Below are 17,603 nucleotides of genomic sequence, written 5' to 3'. Positions count from 1 at the left end.
TGGGGCAGAAACACAAGTTGGGCCAAATGGCCTATTTCTGTGTTATAAAATACTATGTAATTATATAGAACATAACATAAGAACATAAGAATTAGGACCTCACCAGATCCCCATAATCCCTTGATTCCCCTAGAATATACTCAACGATTCAGCATCCACAACCCTCTGGGACAGAGAATTCCAAAGATTCACAACCCTCTAAGTGAATCATTTCCTTCTCATGTCCGACCCCTTACCTTGAGACTATGTCCCCCAGTTCTAGACACTCCAGCCTGGGGGATCAACCTCTCAGCATCTACCCTGTCAATCCTCCTCAGAATCTTGTATGTTTCAATGAGATCACCCCTATCCTTCTAAACTCCAGAGAGTTTAGGCCCAGAGAGTATACTAGCAAAGAACGCCTACACCTTCTAATACCAGGACTACTACACAAACTACAAAAAGTTTCAAACAAGACATGGTAGGACAGATTTTCTTCTGTTCTGCACCAGGAAAATTGGAATGTACCATGTGCAAAGCAAACGAGGAAGGGACAGAGACCCATTATATCAGGTCTGCTTTCCCATTGCGTTCTACCAGATCTTTCTGGGGCTTCCACATGGGACACCACAAGGCCTGTGCCTATAGAAGGTGCAGACCCAGCAGTGGTATTAAAATGTCCTCGGACTCCCACCCTCATCTTCCAGTTGCTACCCTTGCTGGGCACCCCAGCACAGGACAACCTTGCCGGTGCGGCCTACCACCAAATCCCTGCCAACCAGGAGCTGAGGGCAGGCAGAGAAGCTCTCTCCTTTAATTTTAAAGGCTCCGCCAAGTATGTTAAGAGGCTGTCAGGCACTTTTTGGCCATCAACAGTCAGGCCTATTTTGGTGGCAGTTGATTATAGGCTTGATTTTGGAGGTCTATTCTCAACTGCAGGCTCCCAGAAAGGGAAATCTACCCTAATTTGTAGAATAAGATCATTTGCTGAAAAAAAATGAAATTAGCAGCCACCTTTGTCAACTCATTTTGGATAACTATGGTTATGAGTGGAAGATGTGAATTTATTCCCCCTTTTCTGTTGCAGAAATCACAAGAACAGGTTTTATTGAAATTGCTGAGCAACATTTCAGTGGCTTTTGCAACCTTTTCAAAGCTGCCAAGGTACAGTATAAATGTACAGTTATAACAAACCATTTACATGAGATTTGTCTATCGCTAGCCAGTGGTGGGGGTTTGTTACCAATAGCAAACCATTTATTGCCCAATTTTATTCATGTTTTTTTCTACATATGAACATAGGAACAGGAGTAGGCCATTCAATGCCTCTCACCGGTTTTGTCATACAGTCCGAGTATAGCTAATCTGTTCCCCTACTGCAGGTACCACCTGCCTTAGCTCCAATACCCTTTCCTAACAAATTTCACTCTTAAAAATGTCAAGTGTCCCAGCAACCACAGTCTTTTGGGGAGAGTGTTCACAATTTCTACTACCCTTTGTGTGAAAAAGTCCTTCCTGATTTCACTGTGAAATGGCCGAGCTCTAATTTTAAGATTGTGCTTCCTTGTTCTGGATTCCTCCGCCAGCAGAAATAGTTTCTATCGAATCCCTTTATAATTTGCAACACCTCAACTAGATCAGCCCTCAATCTTCTGTGCTCAAGGGAATATAAGCTGAGTTTATACAACCCTTAAAGCCCCAGTATCATTCTGTTGAATCTGCATTGTACCTATTCCAAGGCCAAGATATCTGGTGCAATGCCCAGAATTAAACACAGTACTCCAGGTGGGGATTTACCAATTCTCTGTAGCATTGAAGCCTGGCTTTTCCCCCTCTTGTATCCCACCCCCCTGACATAAAGGCCAATCCATTCATCTTTCTGATTAATGTTTGTACCTGTTCACTAGTTTTTAGTGATCTGTGTACACGGACAGCCAAATCTCATTGCTCCTCCAATATTTCTAATCTTTTGCCGTTTAGAAAATATTCCGATTTGTCATTCTTGGATCCAAAGTGGATGAACTCACATTCCCCATGTTGAACTTCATCTTCATTTGGAACGTAATGGATCTGTATCCCTTTTACATTTCCGGCTCCCATCTACACAATATGCCGTGCCTCCTAACTTGGTGTCATTTGCAAACCTGGATAACAAAACCACTCTACTCCTTCAGCCAAGTCATTGATATATATGGTAAATAGCTGAGGTCCCAGTATAGATCCCTAGGGAACACCATTTTGCCACATCCCACCAATCAGAGTGCCATTCCCTTTTTCCCTACTCTCTGTCTCTTAGCCTCCCAACCAATTACCAACCCATGACATAAGGTTGTATCCAATTCAATGGCCTTTTATTTTGAGAAGTAGGTGGGTGGGCTGAGATCGATCAAAAGTCAAGGTCTAATGGCCCATTTCCTCTTCTTGAATATTCTTACATTCTTAGACATGAGCTTTGTGGAGCAAAAACACTTTTCTCATTTCTAACTTTCGCACGGGTAAGTGGGTCTGCATCTGACCACACACACTGCCATTTTTGCCTCCACGTACAGATCAATATCGAAGATATCAGCCAACAGCAGGAATGTGAAGCAGAGATGATGCTGCAGGCCCAGTTCAAAGTGGAAAGTGTGGTGTACTCACAGGACAGCATCTACAGCGATAGGTTAAATACAACGAAAAGCGAACCATATCTTATATACAGTGGAAACGCCAGTATCCAGGAAATGGCATACCATTTACAAACGTACTACAAGGTAAGCATGCTTTGAGGTCAACCAAAGCACGTCAGTTAACACTATCTGCCACTAGTGGCCACTAGTGCAGATCAAATATTTTCCTAATTTCTGTCATCAAGGTGATTGGCAAAAGGACCAGGACAGGACAGAGTAAACATTTTTTAACATAGTGAGTTGCTATAATCTGGAAAGCACTGCCTGAAAGAATGGTGGAAGCAAGTTTGATCGTAACATTCAAAAGAGAATTGGAGACATACTTGAAGGGAACACCTTTACAGGTCTATGGAGATAGAGCGAGGGGTAGTGGGACTAATTGGATAGCTCTACCAAAGAGCCAGCACAGGCACGATGGGCCGAATGGTTTCTTTCTGTGCCGAATCATTCTGTGATTCTCTGATTAATGGGGTTTCATTCATGAAACACAAAGGGAGGGTTTGCTTCATACCTTTATTTTTTGTTCTCCACTTCTAGATTGCTTCTAGTCGGCTGGCTGACCAGATTCCCATGGTAATATCGTACTATATTTTAAAAGAGTCTGCTGAAAAGCTACAAGTAGAGATGCTGCAGCTCCTCCAACAGGGAGACCACATCGATGACTATCTGTTTGAAGATCAAGACACAAAACGGAAGCGAGACACCCTTAAATGCAGGAAGGAACGATTAACAAAAGCCCGCGAATTATTGCTCAGATTTGGTTAAACGCTAATTGAATGCGGATTAACGAAGAGTTTAACTCAGTATGGATTTTATTTTGCTTGCCAATGTTCTCCTCTTTCCTCATCTCCTCTTCTGAAGGTGTTGATTTTCTGCTGCTGGATAATTCCAGTCACTGGCCACCCTCTGGTACAAGTGGCCATTGTCCATGTCTGACCTTTGACAGCAAAGATGAGCAAACTATGCAACTGAGCTGGTGGAACATCACCCAATGTCCATACACAAGATATCCCAGCAGGAGTCACTGGATGTCCATCAGACGAACCAACACTGACTAATTTCCTCTCCCCAACCGAGGGATGCTCTGAGTGCCATCCTGACTGAGATCAGAATAGTCTTGGGATTGAACCTAGAATTTCCCTCGTCTGTATGACTCATACTTACATAGGAAAAGGAGTAAGGCATTTAGCCCCTCAAGCCTGTTCTGCCATTCAATGAGATCGTGGCTGATCTGGAACCTAATTCCATCCTCCCGCCTTGGGCCCATATCCCTAAATACATTTTGTAAACAAAAATCTATCAATCTCACATTTAAAATTAACAAATGATCTGGCGTCAATTGCCGTTTGCGGAAGAGAGTTCCAAACTTCTGCCACCCTTTGTGTGTAGAAGTGTTTCCTCATTTCACTCCTGAAAGATCTGGCTCTAATTTTCACACAATGCCCCCTGGTCCTAGACTCCACAAGCAGCAGAAAAAAATTCTCTCTGTCTACCCTATCTGTTCCCCTTAATATCTTAAAAATTTCGATCAGATCACTCCTTAACCTTCTAAATTGTTAACACGAGGCAGTTAAGACCCTGTTGGTGCTGTGGAGGTGATCATCGGCCCCATCAATGCCGCTTTAAGCACTATGTGTGCAATAGTTGCTGAACAATGGGACATCTCCAACGAATGTGCAGGCGAGCTGCAAACTCTGCAAACCACCACGTTGCAGAGGAAGATCGATCCACTGTGGATCAGGCTGAATTAGAGACTCGTACCGAGGAGGCAGAAGTGTACGGGGTACACACATTCACCACGAAATGTCCCTCAATGATGTTGAAAGTTGAAATGAACGGAATTCCATATCTATGGAACTGGACACGGGGCAAGTCAGTCCATAATGAATATAAAGGTCTTCTCACAGGCTGTGGTGCAACAAGGCACACAGGCCCAAGCTCAGCCCCATTCACACCAAACTAAAGACTTACACCAAGGAACTAATCCCTGTAATTGGGAGTGCAGAAGTCAAAGTCTCCTATGACGGAGCAAGACACGAACTCCCGCTGTGGATTGTGCCAGGGGATGGCCCCACATTGTTCGGCAGAAGCTGGCTGGGAAAAATCCGCCGGAACTGGGACGACATCCGAGTGCTTTTGTCCGTTGACGACGCCTCATGTATCCAGGTTCTGAGCAAGTTCCCATCGTTGTTCAAGCCAGGCATTGGAAGCTTCTCAGGGGCAAAAATACAGATCCATTTGTTCCCGGTACACGACCCATCCACCACAGACAAGGTACCGTACATGATGAGTGAAAAAGTGGAAATTGAGCTGGACAGGCTGCAACGAGAAGGCATCATCGCGTCGGTGGAATTCAACAACTGGGCCAGTCCAATTGTCCCGGTACTTAAGGAAGACGGCACGGTTAGAATTTGTGGGCTCTATAAAGTAACGATTAACCGTTTTTGCTGCAGGACCAGTACCCGCTACCCAAGGCAGACGACCTATTTGCGAACCTGGCTGGAGGGAAGACGTTCACCAAGCTGGACCTGACCTCGGCCTACATGTCGCAGGAGCTGGAGGAGTCTTCGAAAGGCCTCACCTGCATCAACACGCACAAAGGTCTGTTCATCTATAACAGATGCCCGTTCGGGATACGGTCGGCCGCGGCAATCTTCCAACGGAACATGGAGAGTCTGCTAAAGTACGGTTCCTCACACCGTGGTTTTCCAGGACAACAGACTGGTCACAGGTCGGGACACCATTGAGCACTTGAAGAATCTGGAAGAGGTTCTTAGTCGGTTGGATCACGTGGGGCTCAGGTTTAAACGCTCGAAGTGTGTTTTCCTGGCGCCGGAGGTCGAGTTCTTGGGAAGAAGAATCACAGCAGACGGCATCAGACCCACCGACACCAAGACGGAGGCCATCAAGAACGCGCCGCGACCACAGAACGTGACGGAGCTGCGGTCGTTCCTGGGACTTCTTAACTATTTTGGTCATTTCCTACCTGGGTTCAGCACCCTGCGAGAACCCCGACATGCACTACTGCACAAGGGAGATGACTGGATTTGGGGGAATTCACAAGAGGCTGCCTTTAAGAAAGCCAGAAATCTGTTGTGTTCTAACAAACTGCTTGTCCTATATAACCCTTGTAAATGTGCTAGCTTGCGATGTGTCGTCATACGGGGTCGGGTGGGTGTTACAACAGGCTAATGAATCGGGGATTTTGCAACCGGTTGCTTATGCGTCCAGGAGTTTGTCCAAGGCCGAAAGGGCCTACAGCATGATTGAAAGAGAGGCATGCGACTACGGGGTAAAAAAAATGCACCAGTACTTATTTGGCCTCAAGTTTGAGCTTGAAAATGCCGCTCATATCGCTGTTCTCTGAGAGCAAAGGGATTAATTCATAGAAACATAGAAAATAGATGCAGGAGTAGACCATTCGGCCCTTCGAGCCTGCACCGCCATTCAATGAGTTCATGGCTGAACATGCAACTTCAGTACCCCATTCCTGCTTTCTTGCCATATGCTTCTGCCTGGGCACAGAGAACTGCGTAGATGTTCTCAGTCTGCTGCCATTTCCCACCACCAGGGTGGAAATAGCACAGCCAGCGGACTTGCTCATGATCATGGAGGCATTCGAGAATGAGAAGTTCCCCCATTACGGCCCACCAGATCAGGACCTGGACGAGCCAGGATCCCTTACTGTCCTTAGGAATAAAACTGCGTCCTCCATGGGAGCTGGTCCTGTGTCCCAGCGGAGATGCAGGAGGTGATTAAGCCGTTCCAGAGATGCAAAGACGAGTTGTCCCTGCAGGCGGACTGTCTCTTGTGGGGTAATAGCGTGGTCTTGCCCAAGAAAGGCAGAGACACATCCAAATGTGAACTGCACAGTACCCACCCAGGCATCGGAATGATGAAAGCTATAGCCAGATCCCATGTGTGATGGCCCGGCATCAACTCAGATTTAGAGTCCTGCGTGCGCCAGTGCAACACTTGCTCTCAGCTGACAATGCACCCAGAGAGGCACTGCTAAGTTTGTGGTCGTGGCCCTCAAAACCGTGGTCGAGAATCCACCTGGACTATGCGGACCCATTTCTGGGCAAAATATTTTTGGTTGTCGCGGACGCTTACTCAAAATGGATTGAATGTGCAATAATGTCTAAACACGTCCACGGCCACCATTGAAAGCCTACGAGCCATGTTTGCCACGCACGGCTTGCCTGATGTCCTAGTCAGTGACAATGGGCCGTGCTTCACCAGTGCTGAATTCAAGGACTTCATGGGATCAAACACGTCACATCTGTCCCGTTCAAGCCCGCATCCAACAGCCAAGCAGAACGGGCAGTTCAGACCATCAAGCAAAGCTTGAAACGCATGTCGGAAGGCTCCCTGCAGTCCCGGTTGTCCCGAGTGTTGCTCAGCTACCGTACCAGAACCCACTCACTCACCAGGGTTCCCCCAGCCAAGCTGCGCATGAAAAGGCTCTCAAAACAAGGCTCTCTCTTGTCCACCCTGATCTCCATGATCACGTGGAGGGCAAGCGGCATCAACAAAGTGTGTACCATGACCACACAAATTTGTCATGCGATATTGAGATCAACGATCCTCTTTACTCAATTATGGACATGGTCCCAAATGGCTCGCTGGCATGGTCACAGCCAAAGAGGGGAGTTGGGTGTTTCAGGTCAAATTGGCCAATGGACTAACGTGCAGAAAACATTTGGACCAAATCAAATTGCGGTTCACCAACAGCTACGAACAACCCGAAGAAGACACCACCAACTTTGACCCTCCAACACACACACAAGTGACAACCGACATCATGGTTGACCACGAAACCGAACTCACCATTCCCAGCAGCCCAGCAAGGCCGGCTGCCCAACAGCCCAGTGAAGAACTGACCAACCCACCCACTCCCGCATTTGTACCGAGACGATCGACAAGGGAGCGTAAAGCCCCAGATGGTCTCGCCCTGTAAATAAGTGTACTGTTGACTACACGGGGGAGTGATGTTATGTATTTAACCCCTTGTAACCTGCATGACACCTGACCACCAGAGGGCCCACCTGTTGTGAGTCCCAAGGGATCCCAGCATCCATTGGGAGCTCAGTATATAAGCAGGTCATCCACGAGGTACCTGCACTCTGGAGTCGCATTACACTTACTCATTGTACACAGTGCTCAGTTTCATCCTTTATTATAAGTGTACCTATAAGGATAGGATGTTATTCAATGTAATGCACAATGTATTACTATCTTGCTAAGATATAACTATCCTACTAAGGCTACTGTTGCAATTGGTGTAACTTGGGCCTGAGCTGAATTAGATGCCAGTTTCCTTTGTAAGAATATACCAATTTTTGTTGTAACTATGCTTCAAAATGGCCAAACTTAAAAATGTACCAAATTCTTATAACCGAGTATATCTTACAAGGCCAAGAGATCTCTTTGTTGAACTTCGGCAGTTGTGAAAATCCTCAGACAAAGTGTAGTAACTGTCCTCGCAGCCACAGGTTGATCAGACTGCAAAAACAATCCTTTTTTAGAGAAGTTGCACTGAATTGAAAGATAATATATGGAAAAAAAACAACTGCAGACTTTTTGATAAGAAGGAACTAAAGGCCAATTATTCCACAATTATTAGTATAGTTTGGGACATGCGTGTAGTGGGCCGGTAGCCAAATTCTTCGGTATAATTGGACTGTGATGAAACATTACGTTACTGTAGTCGAGAACAGCTGGTGTTCGTGTGAGTTTTTTCTTACAGATTGCGCAAGTGTAAACTTGTTCGACAGTAAGTTTTATGGATAGATCTATACAGGAACTGTTGTGTATTGATGCTATTAGATTGTCACTTAAACTCTTTTGTTGATTTTTAAGTAAAGGTTACCACATGAGGAAAACAAGATCTCTGTTGAGTTGTCTGTTCCACGAGTCTGAATTCTGTAAACTGTTAAGCCAGAGGTGGGCAATTATTTGGGCTGGAGGCCCAATTAACAAGTTCTGGTGAGCTGTTGAGGGAAGCCCACCAATGTTCCCTCGAAGGCGCGTGGCTGCACGGTCGCATAACAATCGCGCGGTCCCACACAGGCCGTTCCCCAGCTCCTGCCGCTGGAAGAGATACTGCGCATGCGCGGCTGTATTGTGGCTGGCTGCGCAGCAAACTTAAAGGGACCGCGCACAAAAGAAATTTGAGGGAACATTGCATAAACATAAATTCAGATAGTAGTCAGATGCTATCTTGCATACATAACATGAATTCGATACTGCTTAGAAATGAATCAAAGATAAACGTTGAAAATGTGGTGGTATCTTCTGGTCTCTGTAAATCAGTGCTGTGAAATAGAACTGTACCCTCTTTAGAGCCTGTATCAGCATCAATTCCCCACCTCAGTCATCCTTATGTCCCTCAGCAAAGATTACTAATGCCATCCCAATTGGTGTCAGATTAAAAAGTCCCCTGCCGTCATACTCTGGATATCGGGAGAGGAAAGATACCACGCCGGTCACTTTCTTCGGTAAAAGAGTTGTGTAGATGAGCAGCCATGACTCCATTCTAAAATGGATAGGGCATATCCGAGTATGCAGTGCATTCTGGGTATGGACGTCCGCCATTGGAACCCAGAATCACGGAACAGATCCTTTTAACATCGGGCCAAGGAGAATCGCTTTTGCGAATTATTAATTTGAATGCAGTACTACCAAGGTTTTTCCTTGGCTGCAGTTCGAGACTGTCTCTGAACTATGAGCTGTGAAAATGGATATAACTGATAAGGGATTAGGGGGAGCGGTCAAGGAAGTGGACCTGAGTCCATGATCAGATCAGCCATGATCGTATTAAACGGTGGAGCAGGCTCGAGGTGCCGAATGGCCGGATCCTGCTCCTATTTCTTATGTTCTTATAGACAAATGTGCAGCTCGAGCTCCGGCTCACGTTCTATTTCTGCCTCATCCAGCGGGCCGAATAAAATGACCTAGCGGGTCGGTGGGCCATATTTTGCCCACCTTAGAAAAGTCCTGAGGTTAATCACAAGACGATTGTTTCTATCATCTCAAGATAACTTGGTCCTAAATCCCTGGCTCTTCCCCCAGGGTCAAAAGAAACCAGTATTAAATCGCTGACTTTCCTTCTCTTTTTTGTTTTAAGGACTGTGTGACTTCTAAAGTATGACATGTACTGGATACAAGGTTTACATATAATAGACAATATTCAAAAATTCTGCAGTGTGCTTTTAGAAGGGAATCATTAAAACTTATCTCCTATTCTTCTCTGTCTTTCTCAGAATCTCAAAACTCTTTACCTCCCTTTGTACGCCTTTCCCCTTACAATTTACAGACCTTTAAACCCAAAGATTGCAAACTACTATCTAACCTCCATTTTATTTTTATTTTGTCCAATGCTGTGGGTCCTTATCCTGCAACAAATTCAATTTTTGGACTTGAACTCAATGGGATTGGAATTCAAGAGTGAAGAAGTGATGCAACAGTTGAACAGAGCCTCGGTCAGACCCCATCGGGCATACGTACTGCGTTCAGCTTTGGGCACCGGGTTTCAGGAAAGATAGATTGGCCTTGGAAGATGGTACAGTGCCGATTAACCAGAATGTTACCAGGACTTGAAGAGATCAATTATAAGACAGATCCCTCTAAACTTGGCTTGTATTCCCTTGAGTTTAGGAGGTTGAGGATTGATCAATTCGAGGCCTTGAAAATGATAAAGGGATTCGTTAGGAGTTTGCTAGAAGTTGCTTAGAAGTTTCTTAGGCGCAAAACAGGTACATAAGCATCCAATACGTCGGGTGTTGCGATTCGCTGCCGAACCGCTCTGCAGACATCTGGGGCGCACTCTGGAAATACGTAAAATGATGAGTAAAATATTTATAGGTCAGAAAACGTCAAAAAGTAACCACAAGTGTCCTACACTTATTGTAGGATCCTTTCATAATATCGGTCTGCCCCAACACCGGCACTAACAGGCAGTAAGGACCCTTCAGCAGCACAAGTTAAACTGCACATCCACTCCACAGGTTAGTCGCTGGCTTGTCCTTTGAGACTGATGGTTAACTTGCAGGTGTTTTTTGACTTGTTTTCTGATCTATAAAACTTAACCCTGGCTTGTGAGAAGAAGTTCACGCCAGAACTCGGACCGTGCGGTTCTTTGTCGGCCGGCGTGGACACGAGGGGCTGAAATGGCCTCCTTCTGCGCTTGGCTGCCTTTTGAAACAGTTTGACTGCAGGCGTGGGTGGTCTCGCCCATCTGCCTTTGGGGCTGGAGAATGAGAGGGTGCAGCAATGATGGCAGGAGAGAGCAGAAGAAGCTGGGAGAAGAGGAGGAGGACACTGCACAGGAGGCCGTACCCACAGCGTTATTCTGCTGCTGTTCAAATCCCTACTGAATCGTGTTCATTCTGTTAGTTGCTGTTTGTTTCTGCTGATGTTAATAACCCTTCAACTAGGCTGGAGTTTAATATTTTGATATTTCAAATAAAAGTGTGTCGATATTTGATGCCTCCAAGATAAGAGGAGACTAATTGATATCCTGTTTATGACTGCCCCATTTTTGATCGGGGCACAGAAAAGGCGAGGGCCCAGGGCAGCACGGGCCAGCCCACACTGATCCATGGATATTAGGGGTATGTGTGCACACTAGGTCCGTGCAGCAGAGCTGGTCTCCAGTCATCTTGGGTAATCCTTGCCACTGGACCAAGACCTGGCTCTGTCGAGCCTGTGTGGTGGCTGGTGTGCAACGGTCACCCCACGTTAACAGAATCCACGCACAGACATCTTCCACCCTCCAGGATGTAGTTCGGGACCTCGAATGGCAGGTCCCTCATTGAAACACCTGTGAACCCATCCCTTTTTGGTGTGGAAACAGGTCATCCTCGATACGAGGGAGCGCCTAATAATAATAATACCCACAGCGGGTCTTCGGCAAGTGCTTCTTATACCTGAGCCTCTCTGAGGAGCAATGTTTCTGGTGCCTTCGCTTCACAGCGGAGGCTGTCACTGAGCTACATCACCAGAGGCAGCCACAAATCGGGCCTCGCACCAGGGCAGTTTTATTTCCCCAAATATACTTTATTCATATAAAATTTTCACAATACATTGGAGAATAGCTCAGTACCTTGCAGTCAGCAACTCCATACAATTGGTTTGGATACTGACAGCAGTTCCATACAATACACTAGTGGCATTTAATTTCAAGGTACAGTTTAGAACAATCTGTAAATCCTGTTCCATGTAGTACTGAGCAAATAAGGGTATTACATGGAGCAGGTAAGGGCAGGTTTACATTACATTCCAGGATACATTTCAATACCCATCACCAATCACGTTACATGTAGCACTATGTAGATGAAAGCAGTACACTGAACAGATGAGAATACATTTACATTTCTTTACAAGTTCCTAAACAGTGCAGAAACTGACATTATACATGGCACAACACAGGTGTGTCTCAGTACATGGTGCTCTATGTATACAAGCAGATTAACAAGTACAGGCCGAGGGGGGTCTGATTCCATCCCCTGGGTTTACCGTGGTGGAAGGACCTTAAACTCTGGCCCTTCCCCATCGTGCCTTTGGGGCGACTGCACCAACCTTTAGTGTGTCTCTCAGCACGTAATCCTGGATCTTGGATTGCGCCAGTCTGCAACACTCGGCCGTGGACATCTCCTTGCTCTGGAAGACCAGCAAGTTTCGGCAAGACCAAAGAGCGTCTTTGACCGAGTTGATGGCTCTCCAGCAGCAGGTGATGTCTGTCTCGGTGTGTGTCCCTGGGAACAGCCCGTAGAGCACAGAGTCCTGTGTTACGGAGCTGCTTGGGATGAACCTCGACAGCAACCACTGCATCTCCATCCAGACCTGCCTTGCAAAGGGGCAATCCCAAAGGAGATGGATGACAGTCTCGTCCGCACCACAGCCAACTCGGGGGCAGAGTGCCGTGTCTCTGAAACCCCGGCTGTGCCTGAAGGATCTGACGGGTAGGGCCCTTCTCGCCTCGCACCAGGGCATGGGCAGCGCTGCCAGCGACCCCGAACTTTTATGCAATGGGCTCCTTCCAGGCTGCAGCTGATGGCCTCAGCGACACCTCACAGTTGTATCAGGGCGGTCTCCGAGGCTCTCTGGACCATGAAGAGCAGCAACATCGCTTCCCCCCTGGACCGAGCGGAACAGGACTAGGCTTCTGCTGCATTGCGGGTTACCCCAGGGTGCAAGGTGCCATACTCTGAAGTGGAAGAGGTATTCTCCACATTGTCAGCACCGGAAATGAAAGAGAGGGACAAGGCTCGGCTTCTAGCCTGAATGCAGAGCGGGGGATGAAATGGCTGGTGAAAGGCAGCTGCAGTTTGCCACACAGAGCATGTCGGGTGAGATAGAAGTGGGGAGGGAAGAAGTGGGAGGAAACTCTAGGCGACATCTCCTCCAGCACTGCCACTGTCCACAGCCATGAAACTCTCCCTGCCCATGATGCCCGGCATGTTTTCTTCCTCGGGGGAGAGGAGGTGCTTCAGGCCTCCTCATGCTGCATCCGGACTCATGTTGCGTGCAACTATTCCCGTGCAAGAGTGTGTTACTGACAGTCTTGTGAGGTGTTTAGAGAATGTGCCTGTCGTGGTCAAATAGTTGGCATGCAGTAATAACCGGGTGTGGAGAAGTGAAGGTTGCAATGAATATGTGAGTGTAAGGAGAAGTAGGTGGAGTGATGTCTGGTGCAGTTATTGTAGGAAACTGAAGGGAGATGGGGGAAGGGAGCCATGAGACTGGAGGTGTGAGCAAAGAGAAAAAGGTATACTTACCTTGACAACTCTGCTGAGGTCATTGAACTTCTCTTGGCACAACTTGGGAGCTAAGCTCCTGACATTCACCTCTTCAGCAACCTCTTCCACTGGCGGCGGAGGTGTTGCCTGGAGGGCTTTCTTCCTCCTGGCAGTGGCTGGGGGGCGGGGGTGAGGAAGAAGGTGAACAGGATCTCACACCTTCCCCCTGTCCACTGCCTGAACCAGGGGCTCCAGCACAATACTGGAGACCCTGGATTTCCTGTCTGGACCCCTTGCATGTGTACAGGTCCGTACATCATGTTCCCTGCCCCCTGCACACCCATCTTCGGGCGTGATCAAATTTCTGGGCCAAGTGGACTGTTTATTCTGATGGAGGAATCCAGAACACAGAGACATAATCAGGGCAATTCGGTGTGAAACCAGGAAACACTTTTTCACACCGAGGGCAGTGGAAATCCAAAACTCTCTCCTCCAAAAGGCCGTGGATGCTGGGGGACATGACATTTCCAAGACTAAGAGCGACTGATTTTTGTTGGGTAATAGCATCACAGGTCCCCAACAAAGGGCGGAAAATAGAGTTGAGGAACAGATCAGCCGTGGTCCAATGGAATGGCGGAGTAAGCTCGAGGGGCTGAATGGCCTCCTCCTGTTCAAATAACAATAAATTGTATTTATTTATATAGCGCCTTTAATGCAGTAGCACGTTCTAAGTCCATTCACAGGAGCGTAACTCTGACACTAATTGACACCGAGCCAAAGGAGACATTAGTACCGATGACCAAACACTTGCTAGCAGAGACTGAAAGGAGGAGAGAGAGAGAGGTGGAGAGGCAAAGAGGTTTGGGGGGAGTAATTCCAGAGCCTAGGCAGCTGAAGCCACAGTCACCAAGCTATGTGAAACAGGTGACAACCTAATGGTTCATTACAAAACATTCATCCGATGGTTTTTTAGTAAACTGAGTTTTATTGATGCTTTTGGAAGAAAACATATCGGTCAAACGGGGGTAAATTTTCCTCATCATCAACGCGTTAGCTACAGCCCGTGCGTATATACAGCCCGTGCGTTATATACAGCCCGTGCGTAGATACAGCCTGTGCGATTATACAGCCCGTGCGTATATACAGCCCGTCCGTTATATACAGCCCGTGCGTATATACAGCCCGTGCGTTATATACAGCCCGTGCGTATATACAGCCCGTGCGTTATATACAGCCCGTGCGTATATACAGCCCGTGCGTTATATACAGCCTGTCCGTAATATACAGCCCATGTGTTATATACAGCCCATGTGTTATATACAGCCCGTCCGTTATATACAGCCCATCCGTTATATACAGCCCATCCGTTATATACAGCCCGTCCGTTAGAGTAGGAATCGCAGGATAGCGCAGATGAATACGTGGCTTGAGCAGTGGTGCAGCAGGGAGGGATTCAAATTCCTGGGGCATTGGAACCGGTTCTGGGGGAGGTGGGACCAGTACAAACCGGACGGTCTGCACCTGCGCAGGACCGGAACCAATGTCCTAGGGGGAGTGTTTGCTAGTGCTGTTGGGAGGATTTAAACTAATATGGCAGGGGGATGGGAACCAATGCAGGGAGACAGAGGGAAACAAAAAGGAGGCAGAAGCAAAAGACAGAAAGGAGATGAGGAAAAGTGGAGGGCAGAGAAACCCAAGGCAAAGAACAAAAAGGGCCACTGTACAGCAAAATTCTAAAAGGACAAAGGGTGTTAAAAAAACAAGCCTGAAAGCTTTGTGTCTTAATGCAAGGAGTATCCGCAATAAGGTGGATGAATTAACTGTGCAAATAGATGTTAACAAATATGATGTGATTGGGATTACGGAGACGTGGCTCCAGGATGATCAGGGCTGGGAACTCAACATCAGGGGTATTCAACATTCAGGAAAGCTAGAATAAAAGGAAAAGGAGGTGGGGTAGCATTGCTGGTTAAGGAGCAAATTAAGGCAATAGTTCGGAAGGACATTAGCTTGGATGATGTGGAATCTATATGGGTAGAGCTGCAGAATACCAAAGGGCAAAAAACATTAGTGGGAGTTGTGTACAGACCTCAAAACAGTAGTAGTGATGTTGGGGAGGGCATCAAACATGAAATTAGGGGTGCATGCAATAAAGGTGCAGCAGTTATAATGGGTGACTTTAATATGCACATTGATTGGGTTAACCAAACTGGAAGCAATACGGTGGAGGAGGATTTCCTGGAGTGCATAAGGGATGGTTTTTTAGACCAATATGTCGAGGAACCAACCAGGGGGGAGGCCATCTTAGACTGGGTGTTGTGTAATGAGAGAGGATTAATTAGCAATCTCGTTGTGCGAGGCCCCTTGGGGAAGAGTGACCATAATATGGTGGAATTCTGCATTAGGATGGAGAATGAAACAGTTAATTCAGAGACCATGGTCCAGAACTTAAAGAAGGGTAACTTTGAAGGTATGAGGCGTGAATTGGCTAGGATAGATTGGCGAATGATACTGAAGGGGTTGACTGTGGATGGGCAATGGCAGACATTTAGAGACCGCATGGATGAACTACAACAATTGTACATTCCTGTCTGGCGTAAAAATAAAAAAGGGAAGGTGGCTCAACCGTGGCTATCAAGGGAAATCAGGGATAGTATTAAAGCCAAGGAAGTGGCATACAAATTGGCCAGAAATAGCAGCGAACCCGGGGACTGGGAGAAATTTAGAACTCAGCAGAGGAGGACAAAGGGTTTGATTAGGGCAGGGAAAATGGAGTACGAGAAGAAGCTTGCAGGGAACATTAAGACGGATTGCAAAAGTTTCCATAGATATGTGAAGAGAAAAAGGTTAGTAAAGACAAACGTAGGTCCCCTGCAGTCAGAATCAGGGGAAGTCATAACGGGGAACAAAGAAAAGGCAGACCAATTGAACAAGTACTTTGGTTCGGTATTCACTGAGGAGGACACAAACAACCTTCCGGATAGAAAAGGGGTCGGAGGGTCTAGTAAGGAGGAGGAACTGAGGGAAATCCTTATTAGTCGGGAAATTGTGTTGGGGAAATTGATGGGATTGAAGGCCGATAAATCCCCAGGGCCTGATGGACTGCATCCCAGAGTACTGAAGGAGGTGGCCTTGGAAATAGCGGATGCATTGACAGTCATTTTCCAACATTCCATTGACTCTGGATCAGTTCCTATGGAGTGGAGGGTAGCCAATGTAACCCCACTTTTTAAAAAAGGAAAACAGGGAATTATAGACCGGTCAGCCTGATATCGGTAGTGGGTAAAATGATGGAATCAATTATTAAGGATGTCATAGCAGTGCATTTGGAAAGAGGTGATATGCTAGGTCCAAGTCAGCATGGATTTGTGAAAGGGAAATCATGCTTGACAAATCTTCTGGAATTTTTTGAGGATGTTTCCAGTAGAGTGGACAAGGGAGAACCAGTGATGTGGTATATTTGGACTTTCAGAAGGCTTTCGACAAGGTCCCACACAAGAGATTAATTTGCAAAGTTAAAGCACATGGGATTGGGGGTAGTGTGCTGACATGGATTGAGAACTGGTTGTCAGACAGGAAGCAAAGAGTAGGAGTAAATGGGTACTTTTCAGAATGGCAGGCAGTGACTAGTGGGGTACCGCAAGGTTCTGTGCTGGGGCCCCAGCTGTTTACACTGTACATTAATGATTTAGATGAGTGGATTAAATGTAGTATCTCCAAATTTGCGGATGACACTAAGTTGGGTGGCAGTGTGAGCTGCGAGGAGGATGCTATGAGGCTGCAGAGCGACTTGGATAGGTTAGGTGAGTGGGCAAATGCATGGCAGATGAAGTATAATGTGGATAAATGTGAGGTTATCCACTTTGGTGGTAAAAACAGAGAGACAGATTATTATCTGAATGGTGACAGATTAGGAAAAGGGGAGGTGCAAAGAGACCTGGGTGTCATGGTACATCAGTCATTGAAGGTTGGCATGCAGGTACAGCAGGCGGTTAAGAAAGCAAATGGCATGTTGGCCTTCATAGCGAGGGGATTTGAGTACAGGGGCAGGGACGTGTTGCTACAGTTGTACAGGGCCTTGGTGAGGCCACACCTAGAGTACTGTGTACAGTTTTGGTCTCCTAACCTGAGGAAGGACACTCTTGCTATTGAGGGCGTGCAGCGAAGGTTCACCAGACTGATTCCCGGGATGGCGGGACTGACCTATCAAGAA

General features: G+C 46.8%; 2 protein-coding genes across 2 annotated transcripts in view; one reads left to right on the top strand and one right to left on the bottom strand.

Moving 5' to 3' along the window:
• LOC139275956 (interferon-induced GTP-binding protein Mx3-like) overlaps positions 1–8,536 on the top strand; it is a 74,177-nt gene extending 65,641 nt beyond the window's left edge. Inside the window, exons 12-14 of the mRNA XM_070893207.1 lie at positions 1,067–1,143; positions 2,529–2,732; positions 3,186–8,536. Coding sequence (XP_070749308.1) covers positions 1,067–1,143; positions 2,529–2,732; positions 3,186–3,413 — 509 coding nt within the window. The 3' untranslated portion in view covers positions 3,414–8,536. The remainder of the gene's footprint in view (positions 1–1,066; positions 1,144–2,528; positions 2,733–3,185) is intronic.
• A 1,854-nt stretch (positions 8,537–10,390) lies between these two features.
• The window catches only part of LOC139276388 (transmembrane protease serine 2-like), a 125,643-nt gene continuing 118,430 nt past the window's right edge, over positions 10,391–17,603 (bottom strand). Inside the window, exons 13-14 of the mRNA XM_070894313.1 lie at positions 13,430–13,566; positions 10,391–10,477 (exon numbers count right to left, since the gene is read on the bottom strand). Of these exons, the coding sequence (XP_070750414.1) occupies positions 10,391–10,477; positions 13,430–13,566 (224 nt within the window). The remainder of the gene's footprint in view (positions 10,478–13,429; positions 13,567–17,603) is intronic.

This window comes from Pristiophorus japonicus, chromosome 11 (genome assembly GCF_044704955.1).
Source record: "Pristiophorus japonicus isolate sPriJap1 chromosome 11, sPriJap1.hap1, whole genome shotgun sequence".
In the NCBI taxonomy this organism is placed as follows: Eukaryota; Metazoa; Chordata; class Chondrichthyes; family Pristiophoridae; genus Pristiophorus; species Pristiophorus japonicus.
The sequence above is the reverse complement of the archived record's forward strand: the minus strand, read 5'-3'. Positions and strand labels throughout refer to the sequence as shown.